We start from the raw sequence: 13,648 nt of genomic DNA, 5'->3' as shown, positions 1-13,648 counted from the left end.
CAGCTACGCCCTAAATAAATAGGTCAAAAGCCAATCAAAACCAGGTCTGACCTCACTTATTTTATCTATTTCATATGAAAACCAATATACTAAGTCCGGTTTTGATGATTTTAATTAAGTATTGAATCCAAATCGAAATTAAGGTTTCTTCTCTTTTTTTTATAGATGATCATTGTAGAGACTCGTTAGAGGTTGGAGAGTATTTTTCATTATTTTAAGTTCTCACTAGATCGCTAATTTAGCAATAGCTTAGGTTACAGTAGATTTCAGCATAGATTCTCATAATCCCGCTTTGAAGCCATGCACCATATACCATAATCATAATAGCCTCCGACATCCAGACCGTTGGCTTTCCTTATTGCTTATTCGAATAAAAGAAAGATTTTCATAGCAATCTATAAAGATGTGAAAATAAATGATGCCAACAAGGCATACACAGGTTCTCACTCAACATGTACCATGAATAATCAAGGAGAACAAAGAGAAGCACCATGTGACCCGACTCCCCACTTCACTCCCGGAATATCTCGTGGCTACTGCAATTCACCCTTGAGACAATGGGAAAAATGCCACTGACCAAGGAGTCTACCCAGCAAATTGTGGTGTTGCCATCTATGAGATTATATCAGTAGGACATGTCCGTCAAACATGGATTAGACTAGAAGCAGTCTGACCTAGAAGAGGATGCCAAGGTAGAGCACGATCCATCCTGCCATCGAGAAGACAGCAAAGATGTGAACCCAGAAAAGAATAGCAGCTGCTTCCTTGCCACACCCTCTTAAATTAGCGACCGCACCTGTTCACCAAAAAACAACTGGAATCAGTGATCATTCAGTGAACTTAAAAGAGACCTAAAGGACAGTTAAGAAACTATAATTCAATCTCGGAACTGAAAGCCAGGGGATAAAATGTATAATCAATCATCACCACATTTTTTGCATCTTATAATGAGCCTATATTTCTGAAATGGAAAAATAATAAACTCTGCCATGTGACACCTGGGCAGGTAGATTCTGATCAGAAAATAATATACGAGAAATACGACAAAAACAGAGACTTTCACACAAGTACCGAAGAAAAAAAGTAGCAGTAATAAAAAAGAAAGACTGCAATCCATATCAAGCCTTATAAGTATGGGTCATGGCTTGCCCAAGTCATCTCAATCAATTCCGGACAATTCGAAATATATGGCTTGGCAAAATCATTTATCATGTTTCCAGCATGATCTTTCCAAAGTCATTGGTTGAGTTGTGAGTTGATGAGAACCATGCTTGTCAAGTCTTCTGACTTGCTTGATGCCTAAAAGATAGCCTACTCAAATGTGTCACTGCTGCTCCATGAGATTGGTACGGTGACACCTGTGTTTTCGAGTACATAGCCTTGATATGTTGGTCAGGTAATATGTTTTGGTTTCTTCTTTTGCTTTTCTTGTTTCTTTCCTTGTGATCTCTCTCTCTCATGTTTTACTCGCATTTCTGAAATTTAAATCTGATTAACAGGCACAAAAATTCTAAATATTCCTTAATTGTTATAAACTGATTTAAAAGAACACGACTAGGGAAAGTCGCCCGAGTCAAGTCAAGCTTGGCAGATATGAGACAATGTCCCAAATTTACAAATCATGTATGGAAGGGCAATAGCTGAAAAACGAAGACCATTTTAAGAAGCATCCTCCAACAAGTAGAGTTACACTTGAGAAGCAACAGTTTAACTAAAAGATTATGTGGCTGTCAAAGGAAGGGAAAAAGCAAAACCAAGCCTTTGCTGGAATCTGAGAAACAATTGATCACCATGCAGAAGGTTTCAAGATTTGAAACGAATAGCTTGACGCTAGAAAAGATTCTCTACTCGCACTTACCAGCCAACACAGATGTCGGCATTGAATGCTGCAGAAGAAGAACAAATCGAAACATCTTATCACCCTTTGGAAGAAAGCCAAGCCGATCTGCCAGAGTGACAATACCAAGCCCAACTGGAGGAACCAACACCAGACGTCCAACTAAAATTGCAACAATTGTTTTAATTCCAAGTTTGGCACTTCCTGGCCCTGGTCCTACAATAAAGAACACAAGTATATATTCAACAAGTAATCATTTCTGTAGAAGCAGAAGGAAAAGAAATCCAAATATAAAATTCAACAACCAAGCAAAGACATCTGCAATTGAAACTATGGAACCCAAAATAGGAGGCTTCACAGCTCAGTGAAAATTTGATTTTTTTATCCCAGATTGATGACGATCAATATGTGAAATAAGTGCTAAAAATCACATAAAAAGGGATTCAATTAATAATCAAAGTCAGAAATTTGAAGTGGCTAACAACAACACTAATGAATAAAAGTTAAAATTGCATTGTGGTCTTAAAAGCTTAGGTGTATGGCTTGCTGCTAGACCCATTACACCCAGTTGATGGCTTCAAGCTTTAAAATTTTAAGGGATGTGTGTGCCCATGAAATGATTCAAATTCATGTGATGGCCAATGACTATTGATAGTTGTATGGCAGGAGAAATATTAGAACACCTCACATTGACAGGCATACATTCCTAACCAACAGTCTACCTAAGTCCCAATTTAGCTTTCCGAAAGCTTGATTTTCTGTAAGATCAGAAAATTTCATAATCTTGGAAGTATCAATTATACGCAACATATTGCTCACAAGATATTTCAGTTGAAACTGGTAATAAAAAGATACCAGTCTATTTCTCGGTTTTACAAGAATAAGTCCAAGGCAAATTCAGCAAATGACCTGACCATTCTCCTTTTACAGGTCATGAATGCCAAGATACCTAAAATCACATATTAGTGGGAAGATTTAAGACTAAATCTTGCATATTCTGGAATGAATCACCGCATGTTCCATACAGGTGTATCACATAATGACTCAAATCTCTCTATAAGTCAACTTATATAAGTTGACAGAAAGGATTTATCATCGTACTTCCATTAATAATTTGGACATAGAATCAGAACTAGTTTAAATGTGTTCACTGCATTTAAAAGAAAAGAAAAATCAAAGAAATTTGTTCATGACCTAGCAATTTAATTCTAACCAGAAGTTACTAAATTTTCTCCCTTTCACATTTTTATGGTAGACATGGCCCCATCAACCCTCACATGCAAAAGCATTAACTTTCCCATGACAGACATAAAGCATTAATAGATTTAACTTACCATCAACAAGGTTGCCACCCAAAGCCAACAGAATGCATGGAATCATGGCTCCTCTGTCAATCACATAAGATTGTCAGATACAGAAAAAGAGAAAACTCAAAATTTCTTGCAGAACACCATTAACACTGAGACCACCAAACTTTTTTTGCAGTTGACAATATTTTGAAACACTATGGTGACCCTTTATATTAATTATTAACCATGTCTACCATAGCAGATTGGTAATTTAAAATTTTAGCAGTACATTAGAAGTCGTCTTCCATTCTCAGTGTACAACTAGTAAATGTGTTTTAACCTTGATGTCGATAATTAATGTATGGGTATTTCAGAAACTGGTAGGTGCCAAAGAACTTGGTGAACATGTTAACATTCACAAAAAGTTCGAATGTATGGAGATAATGTGGTAACTGTGACATAATTTAGGGCTTGTTTGCATAAACCTGCAAATTGTGACAAACATCATTCCTTGCAAGCTTGTGACAATAATAGAATTCAAGAGGCATGATATTCTGTCATGATCTGTAAGCTTCAATCAGTAGTATAAACTACAGAAAGTTCGATATATTATTATATTATCATGTTCTTAAGTCCATGTTCATGTTAGTATATTATTGTATTTAAGGTTCAATTAATAATATGAAGTAAAAACTGCAAAACCAGATTTTAGTATTTAAGGTTCGAAGTGTATCATGCAAGTGTGATTTTAGTATTGATGAATAGATTCATACTGAAGAATCTACAGAACAAAATAATTTCTGTCACAGGGCAATGCAGAACATACCCAAGAATGATACAGCTATCAGTTAAAAAGAAAAGTGGTGCATCATCTGTAAGAACCAAGTTTTTCAAGAATGGTACGGCACCAACTACCATTGCCATAATCTGCACAACAAGATTGCAACCAAGTGAAAATCCACATATATCAATCTTGAAATAGCATGAACAGGTGATGACAAATTAAATCCAATAAAGGGTTTCTGCATAAGTCCAAAATCCAAAACAGAAGGTCAACAGGAAATATGATTTAGAGCCCAGAAATCACAAGACAATCATGTTAAAGTTAGCAATGCAATATTCAATAACATAGGTCGAAGTTGCAAAAAATAGTTATGGGCAAATTTCAAACAAGCAATTAAAACATGTGCAACAAAAGCAGGAGGATTATTCACATCAAAGGGAAGACCATGTCACTAGGATTAAAAGTTAAAAGCAGAACTATCCCAGAGTTAACTGTTTCATGACTTAGTTTCGAGCTCCCCACTCATTAATTCCAAAAAAACAAGCCCATTCAGGTTGGAGATAAGGTCATTAGGATTAAAGATATGATTTTCTCCTACTGCTCCTTTCAATATGCTTCAACATTTTGTATTGAGACGTGTTCAGATCTGGGTTATGGACAAGTTACGTTGTGTTGGGTCCATTGTACTTACGTTGTGTTCTTGTTTCCTATACTGCCCCTTATTGTTGTATATTTTATTTGTTTACTAACAGGGATATTTATGTCATGTAATATTATTTCATGTTCAATATAAAATGAAAAGAGGAAGGGCATGACCCCCATATTGGGAATCGTGTGAGATTACAGCCCCCATACACAGAGTCTTCTCTTCTCTTGTCTTCTCTTGTCTTCTCTTCTCTTCTCTGCAGGTATTCTGGTTAAGAATCCCAGTTTATCACTTTGCACGTGCATGTTGAAGTCTGGTTAGATACAAGATGCTCATAATTAGTTGTAGATTATTTCTGTTGTGTGAGGCATCAGCTATCCTTGATGAAAGATGAAAACAGCAATGGAAGTGGGGTCTAGGTTTAGGATTTCACTCATTCATAAATTCCTTACAATTTCAACAGGCATATTCCTTTGCATTTTCCCCCTTACAGAAGCCACCATGTAAAAACAAGGTGGACTGAACCACAACTAACTCATGGCAGACAAGTTCTCAGTTAACATGAAATGAAATGTGAAAAGTGAAATAATACCATGATAATAGGTATCCCATTTGAAAGTACTGGACATACACAAAAAATTGCAAGATTTACTTATTGATGTAACTAAATATGTAAATTAACTATAAGAATTGGCATGTTCATACTTACAGAAGCGATAATTGGAGGCTGCAAAATTTGCTTAATCTTCAGCTTTTCAACAAGGAAGGAGAAGAAATTAACTATCTGCACAGAATGAGTAATGTCAACACAAGAAATTTTTACTTTTTTTTCTCTTTTTTTGATAAGCAAGAAAATTTATAGTAAGCCAACAAACAACCATATCGGAAAACAAAGGTATCCCAAAAATGTGTATAACTTTTAGACCATTCCTTCAGCCAATACTATCACAATTCAAGGTGAAGTATATGTTCGACGAGAAAGGGACTGATAGGACCAGACAGTAGATCAACTTGAATGCTGATGCTATAATGATTTACATAGAATATGTTCATGCAATTTGTATGTCAGGGTTATCTTCACACTTCAGACTATTGTGGTTATATATTCTTGCAATTGCTAATGCAAGGAAGATAAAAGGAAATATGAAAATTGAGTTTCTTCTTCCACGAGAGTACTAAAAGAAAACCAGACAGTTGGAAACTCAACACTTCCATAAATTCAGATCTGACAGGGATTGAAGACACTAGTCATTGCCCGAAATTAGAGGACCATCCTCATAGGATATAAAAAATAAATGACAAGAAACTTTACTTAAGTCAATCACTATCCACTCCTTCAACAAAATATCTCCTGTTTCATTTAATCTTATAACAGAGCCTTATTGTTGGTGTAATGAAGGATCCAATTTCCATCTCATAAAAAAAAAAACTTCAAGCATGTGATATGCTAAAAAAAAAGAATACAAAAACTCATATGAAGACCTCTATTCCTAACAAAAGCATAAAAAGTGCAAATCAAGGGGATCTGGCTAACTGCTTAAAGGAACATAAAGACAAATGGACAATCTTCTTTTACCTTTTCTTTCTTTGTGATGTTTGTTGAGACTTCTGCATCAAACACTTGAGGCAAAAGCAAAGGAACAGCTTCAGGCCCAGGATTCCTTGAAGCAATTTTGCTAGGACCCTTTCCTGCTTCAGGGCGAAATTCACAAGAATCTTCAGGAGGTGCCAGCATGCGAAACACGTATGTGTACAGAATGATAGCACCAACCTGCCATACAAATGCACCAGTTATTTGTATTAGGAGAGAATTTATGAAAGATAGAAACCCCTGGCTTATATGATGGAAGCAAGATAAGCAAGTTCAGTTAAAGAAGAAAGTTTTATTTTATTGCCTGTTAAGAACAAGGACACTTGACTTAGCATGCTTGTCTTGTATTGACACAAAAATGACACAGACTTATCACCAGATACGCCACAACATTTCATGGACATGGTCACATCTAGGAAAATAATTCACTATGAAAAATCAACTGATGTGAGGACCCAGTGCCATTCTCATATATGCTGAAAACCTGGTAATAAAATTAAATTAATAAAACATGACTTTTTCCCATGTTGCTGTTACTATATTTTCTTATCTTTTAGACATTTGTACCTCACAGACAAGAGGTTGCAAGAAAATTTATGAAGAAGTTATAGTATAAGAATATTTGCATGTGTACCGGCTTGTGTGTGTTAATAGCATAAATCTATTCAGATGCTTGATCAGTTTTCTCGTTTATTTCTGAGAGAGGAACAATAGTAACAATCTCACAGAAGTGGCTCAAGACACAAGCACAGGAAGATTACAATTAGGATAGTGGAAATATACAAATACCATGATTACCACAAGGACAAAAATCAGATATACCCCAAACCAATAACTTCGAAATAAGCATAAATAAAACAAATGGCAATAAAATAGATAATGATGAACAACAGAATAAAAACAAAAACTAGATTTGAATGAGCCACACAAAGGTTCAACTTTACCTACCCATTGACCAAAAGATATGTAGGCATTGCCATCTTGACTACATTTAAGAGAATCACCAAATGGATTGGACTTGTCCCGACATAATGCTGCAATCAGGACAAGGGGTATGTTTCCAATGTTACCTGCACATACAACAACATAAACTTAACAAGTATTAACAACAACAAAAAATAACAAATCGCCCAGAATCCAGTAAGCTGTTTGGAAAAAGATCCTAGACCATGAAAGTTTTATGTACATATAAAGCCATGAGAAATAGTAATATAATATACTCAAACCGCATCTTAGAAATTATCAAATATTTATAAATACAGCACAGAAACCAAATCCTCAGTAGATAGACACCGGGAAAAGAAAAAGGTAAGGCAGCTTGAAAAGCCATCAAGCAGGCACATTCTGGGAACCACATTGCAAGTGCTTTAGTTGGCTAACGACGTTAAATATGAATATGAAGGTCAAGATTCTGATCCAATATTAAGAAGCATAGCCGCTTGTTACCAGTCTGTGGCCTTTTCTTGTTACGTATTGTGAGATAAACAGGTAAGTTATCCAGAGCTCAAGATAATATTTGTAATACCAGTTGTAACCCAACTAGCTAAACATTTTAATCTTGTCTCCATACATCACTTACACACATCATGGTTTCTGATGAATGTATATTGCATGTATTTAATAAAGAATCAAAGATCTAAACTGGTATTTTAACTGCTTCATTGAATGATCAAGCATAATTAGCTAGAAGAATAAAATTAGAGTTTTGGACCCAAGTTGCACTCATAGTCATAGGTGAAAAACAAGGGGATAATCCTAGATTCCCCAAAAAAGACGGATCTCTCAAGAAGCTTGCTTCCAAAACTGAAATCTTTGTGCCAAAATCACATGTAACTCAAATTGAAATAAAGAGATTTGATTACCAAAACTTAGGAACATAATTTCCTAACTGGTAGGCCTATAAACGTCTACACCATTCCAAGAAGGCCCTTCAGTGGATTAGCACGTTCCTGCCTTGTGGGCTTTATTTAAGTCAGTTAAAATCTATTTTTCATTCTAGCATCTATAGCCTTGCAACAAGTCTTATCAAAGGAATGCTGACCTGTGTGATAACCTGAGTCTAGACTGAAGGGTTTGTATTTGCATTTTCGTTAGATGGTCATGCATTTTAATAGGAGATGAATCAATGAACCTTCATTGGTTACCCAACATAGGTGCTTAGCATAAAAGGGGCATATCAACCAAGACTGGTGAATCGGTTGCCATTCTCTGGCACAGTGACCGTACTTCTCTTTTCCTATTTGCATCATGTATATTCACATCACGTGCTACATATTTCATTGCCTAATCCATTAATGCTCCCCAAACACTTCTTTACTTCAACCAAAGTGTTTCCTTGTCATTCCCACTTCAAGGACCATAATTTTCACTTTCCATTTTTTTTAAAGTCCCTTCCTACCGAGCAACATTGCCCATGTCAATCTATGTCACAAGATATGGATTTTCAAATTATTCCATTGATTCATTTCAATATTTTGATATATAAATATATATTTACTAATGAACGTTAATTTAAAATAATTACAAATATAAAAAATCATAAAATAATATTCATATGTGCCAACACGTCATATAACATTTTCACGTTTCATGTAGTGTCCCCTAGATAAGGGGCCATAAATGGCGTCTCCCTGTGACATCGATATCAATAAACTATTTTGAAATACCACAATACTGAATATGAACATTACGTGGTTGCATCTGAACATTCAAATTATGGTATCCGTCTACAAGTGGTTTCAGTGCAAAACAGTTTGTTAAAAAAGCAAAGTCCAAAAGTGAAGGATCTATCCCCACACATTTTTTACTTTGCATTTATGGTGATCAATATACACGTGGCTTTATTGGAGACATTATTCAAATATAGACAGCTTTCTCAATAAAAATTGCAGAATTCATATTTTGTAACAAGCAAAGGAAAAAAGTATTGAGTATAGAATGCCAATCACTTGACCAGGTTGGCAAACATGAAGTAAATTTAAAACAATACTATCTAAATAGTACTAGAAAATAACACCAGAAAGCATCCAAAATATAAACAAACAACACAAGGAAGAAAAACACAATTTATAAGAGAAACAAAAGTTCTGAAAAAAATTAATTTCTCACCAACTCCAATTTGTATGATAGTGAACTTGAAGTAGGGGTATGGGGGACGAGTCACAAGAGCAACAAGAAGACCTATGAGGGAGCCAGATATCGTGCCCAGAACAACATTCACAGGAATAAACCACCTGAAGCCAAATATGTCATTAGCACAATAACAAAACTTTTGGTGGAAAAAAGGCATTTTTAGACCATCAGCGCAATGCAAGACATTATGAAATTGCCACCCAAAATTATAATAAGAGTTATATGTGTAAACAAAAGAATTTCCATTACATTGACTAGGTTCAATAATATTACAGAGCACAAATAAACCAAATCGACCAACATGATTTTTCAGGAAAAAAAGAAATCAACCATGCAGACGATTTTGAAGAGTCCAGAGACTAATATAAATGCCTCGATACCAAAAGATATAAGTAACAAGCTACTATAGAGCAGCAGATTGCCACTAAGCAGCTCCAACTTTTCTATTTTACGTAACAAAGATTATGTGTCTCTTGATCTATTCTGAGCACCAAGCTACAAGCCCAGACATCTATGCTTTAAAATTCACAGATAATCTCCAATCTACTAAGAGAAAAAAATACCTATTGAGAACGGATAGATAGATAGATAGGAACAAATGCCTAAAATATCTTCATTTAGAAGACAAGTTTTTATTCAAAAACAATTTGCCTTAGGCAATGAATGGCCTGCTAACTAAAACAAGAAAGAATTGCAAACAAGGAACAAATTTCTAAATAAGGAATCCCATAACTAGGGGTGGACATCAGCAGAGTATATATATCGTGCTTTAGGGTACCTGGCTAGAAATGGCTCAAGCCCGATAAAAGTCGGGCCAACCCGAGACAAACCTGTTTACTAGTCAGGCTTAAAGGGCTCAGATAGAGCCAGAAAAGAACCTAGGTCGTGCTTTTGGTGGGCCTGGGTTTGGGTTGGGCCTTAATGGGCCCCCAGTTGGGCTAGCCTCTCTAGGCCTGACCCATAGAATGATTTCATTGCCTTCTCGGATAAGAATGATTTACGAGGAATCATCAACCAAATTTACATCTTTGTCTAACCATTTGATTATGCATATTCCCCAAGCACATTTGCATGGTTTTCCATACACATCTACCTGAAATATACCTTTGTCAGTTTCCTCCATCTTTCCCCTTAGCTGACCAGCAAAAAACATGAAACTCATAATTCAGTCCCTCTTCCATGACTCTAAGACTTCCAAGCCAAGAGAAAAAAAAAACACTGCAAAACAACATAATCACTAACATAATAAATTCAATTTACCACCATAACAGTGACTAATGGTTTCATATTGAAGAAAATAATATTAGAGTCCTGGCTATGTTTGATTGGCCTCATGCTAAGACAACTGTTCTCAGCTGCCACCTAATCAGTACTCATAACAAGCCTTGACTAGAATACAACACTTCCACATATATTTGAATCCCAACTTCAGTCAGTGCTACCATCCAATCAGTACTCGTAAGAGGCCTTGACTAGAACACATCATTTCTATAGACATTGAATCCTATACTCTTGGCTCATCTGGTCATACCAGGTGAAGCCTAGACTGGCATCTTTTTATCAAGGCATCCCAGGCCCAGGCTTTATCATTTTCCTATGGATTCAGCTCAAATGAAGGCCTATAATCTGTTTTCCAGCTTTCCTCATTTTGTTGTTTCCTGAAAACTTTGTAGAAGAGAAATCTGATGTCCCTCCTATGAAAATACCACATTGAGAAGTTCCTCAAAAAGGTTTGCAATACATATTAGTTCCTTTGATGCTTGTGTGCTTCTTGTTACAAATCAATCATCAAAGCTCTAAAAATGGACAGAACTGACATGGCTAATCGATGGGAAAGAAACGTTTCCATCTAAAGGAGACAACCCTCTAAAAGTACATCTGGGATAAATTTTCCTTTTAAAATAACCAAAATTTTCACGATCTTGTAACTTCTATTTCTAAAAAGAACTATTCTCAGCATTCCAATATCAAAGTCCTAGTGGAAGATTGATTCTTCCCTAGGCCAATCATCAAATATAATGAGATCACCTATGTACACTCTAATGAATACCGTCTTATAGAGGCCTCCAAAAGAAGTTAAAAAACAAAAGTTTCCTACTAAATTCAACTAACTCAACAGTAAGAGAAACAAAAAATAAAAAATCTTTCAATAAGTAGATGCATTAAAAATATACGGAAGCACCAAGTATGATCACAAAGCCTGTAATTCTCAGAAAAGCTGGTGAATAAAGGCTTTTGTAGGAATTTCCACTTCCAAATAAGAAATTCACACTCACCATGAATGCACAATCATACGCTTCATGAAATATGACAAGGTATCATTTACTAGAAAACACATCGAACAATCATAAAAGTTCAACATGCATAACATAGAACCTGACAAGCTTCAAAACGGGACAGCAAAACCATCAAATACCAATTGATACATTCCAAAATTCCTCATATAGTTTGATTCACCAGGAGCAGAAGTTTTGCTTTCAACACAAAGCAAACAGATGAAGAACCCACTAAAAGAGAGACAATGATGATGAGCAAGAGCACAAATACCTACCACTCCAACATTTTCTGTACAGTGATGGCTTGACCAAGTTGAGAGAATATGAGGCATGGAAGAAGCAGAGAAAACACCAACTGCAAAAAAGTATTGTTTACCAAGCAATGAGATCTGATACCACGGCACCGAATTACCAATTAAGAGTAGCAGAGGGAAAAAAAAAAGGCAAGACGAGTTAGAATTCCAGAAAAACTTCAAGATTTTTTCGCCACTCCTCCCTCCGTAGATAGAAGAGGTTAAAATGATAAAAAGCAAAAAAGAAAAAGAAAATAGCTCCCAAATTCTACGAAATTCCCCAAGCCAGATGAAAATTTTCGCCGGAAGATAGGTAAGATAAAATCAATTCGTTTTCTCCACAGATGACTTGACAATATAAAACGCATTCAAAGAAAGCAAAAGAACAAATGAAAGAAAAAAGATTAAGAGAGCACATTCAAATTTGCACCCCCCTCCAAAACAAATAAAAATAAAAAAACTAGAAATCATTGTTCTTCATCCATATTGCATAATAACAACAATTCTTAAACATTCCATTAAAACCCAAACATCATGAAAAATCGAGGTCGCGCAACGGAAAGCTGTCGCAATCAAAGAACAAAAAAAAAAAAAAAAAAAAGATCTGGCGGACAGGAAATCAAGCTCACCCCGTTGAGCAGCTTCCGGCCGTTGGCAGGAAGGATATTGACGTACTTGGAGGCCATGAGGAACCCCAAGAAGCACATTGAGAAGACCTTGGCGATCGGCAGCACGGCGAACTTCATCGTCGCCAGAAGCGACTCACCGCCCTCGCTCATCAGCTTATCCAACAAAACCCTAGCCATCTACCCTCAGTCTCACACAGCGAATCTCCCTCTTCTCACATGAACAACAACGCTTCCCGACCGACTCCCTAAACGGGCCAAAATTCTGCTCCTCCAGAAACCGAATCTTTCACCTGCTTATCGTCATGTAGAGACCCACCTTCATTCTCCCCTTCTAAAATCACAGACTACTTTTGATTCTCCTCTTTCGTTCCTACTTTCCCCGCTAAATCTCAAAACTATGAGTTTTTTTTTTTTTAACTCAGTTATAGGAATCTTGATACACTTTCCAATCAGTGCACCTCTCTCTCTCTCTCATACAGAGTGGAAGTACGACTCTTTAAGGTTACGTTTGGAAACAGGGATGTGCAAGGAGTCCGACTAAATACAAAAACTCAACTTCAAGGAATTGTGGATTTTCTGGTTTGTTGGGAAGTAGCTCTTTAAAAATTTCAGGCTTTCGATTTCTTACCGGTTGTAGGTGAGTCCAAACATAAGTAGAGGTCGGCAATGAGTCGGACTTAGGCCTATAAATTAGGTTCGAGTTTGAGAGTTATGTACAGATAAATGGGCTTGAGGGGGTTTTCACAAGGAGTCGGCTTGAGCTTAATTTGATCGGTTAGGTTAGCCTGATCCATTAGCGGGTCCTAATTGTGAGCCTTTTAACAACATCATTATTATAGTTAATAATAAAGTAAAATAGTTGGATATAAGATTTACTAAAGTAAATGGGGGTAAAAATTTTGATTCATTGAAAATTTAAGAACTTATTGGAATAGTTGTGATTCAAGGAGTTGTAAATAGCGCATTTTTTATTAGAAATATTCAAATTTAATTTTTGTTATTTTCCACTACTTCCCTCTTCCAAACACACTCCAAATTCGTCTAGACCTTTGCCATGTCACCTTCTTTAAACAGAGCCTAATGAAAACAGGAAAAGACACTCAATCCTTTCTGCTTTTCTCTCTCTCTCATTGACTCACAAAAAACTATTGGCCTGCTGCAAAGACTGCTT

At 36.1% G+C, this 13,648-nt stretch overlaps 1 protein-coding gene across 1 annotated transcript; it reads right to left on the bottom strand.

Annotated features, from left to right (window-relative positions):
- Positions 1 to 311: 311 nt before the first annotated feature.
- On the bottom strand, positions 312 to 12,951 carry LOC149846105 (protein PIN-LIKES 6-like). Its single transcript, XM_089996176.1, has 10 exons — positions 12,478 to 12,951; positions 11,831 to 11,910; positions 9,256 to 9,380; positions 7,096 to 7,217; positions 6,133 to 6,327; positions 5,266 to 5,340; positions 3,953 to 4,053; positions 3,172 to 3,224; positions 1,859 to 2,053; positions 312 to 796 (listed from the first exon to the last, which is right to left on the bottom strand). The coding sequence occupies exons 1-10, from the start codon at positions 12,652 to 12,654 to the stop codon at positions 675 to 677; spliced, it is 1,245 nt and encodes a 414-aa protein (XP_089852302.1). The 5' UTR covers positions 12,655 to 12,951; the 3' UTR covers positions 312 to 674.
- Positions 12,952 to 13,648: the final 697 nt, after the last annotated feature.

Source organism: Nuphar pumila, chromosome 2 (assembly GCF_984573655.1).
Source record: "Nuphar pumila chromosome 2, dmNupPumi1.hap1.1, whole genome shotgun sequence".
Classification (NCBI taxonomy): Eukaryota; Viridiplantae; Streptophyta; class Magnoliopsida; order Nymphaeales; family Nymphaeaceae; genus Nuphar; species Nuphar pumila.
Note: the sequence above shows the minus strand (reverse complement) of the source record. Positions and strands in the feature narration are given on the sequence as shown.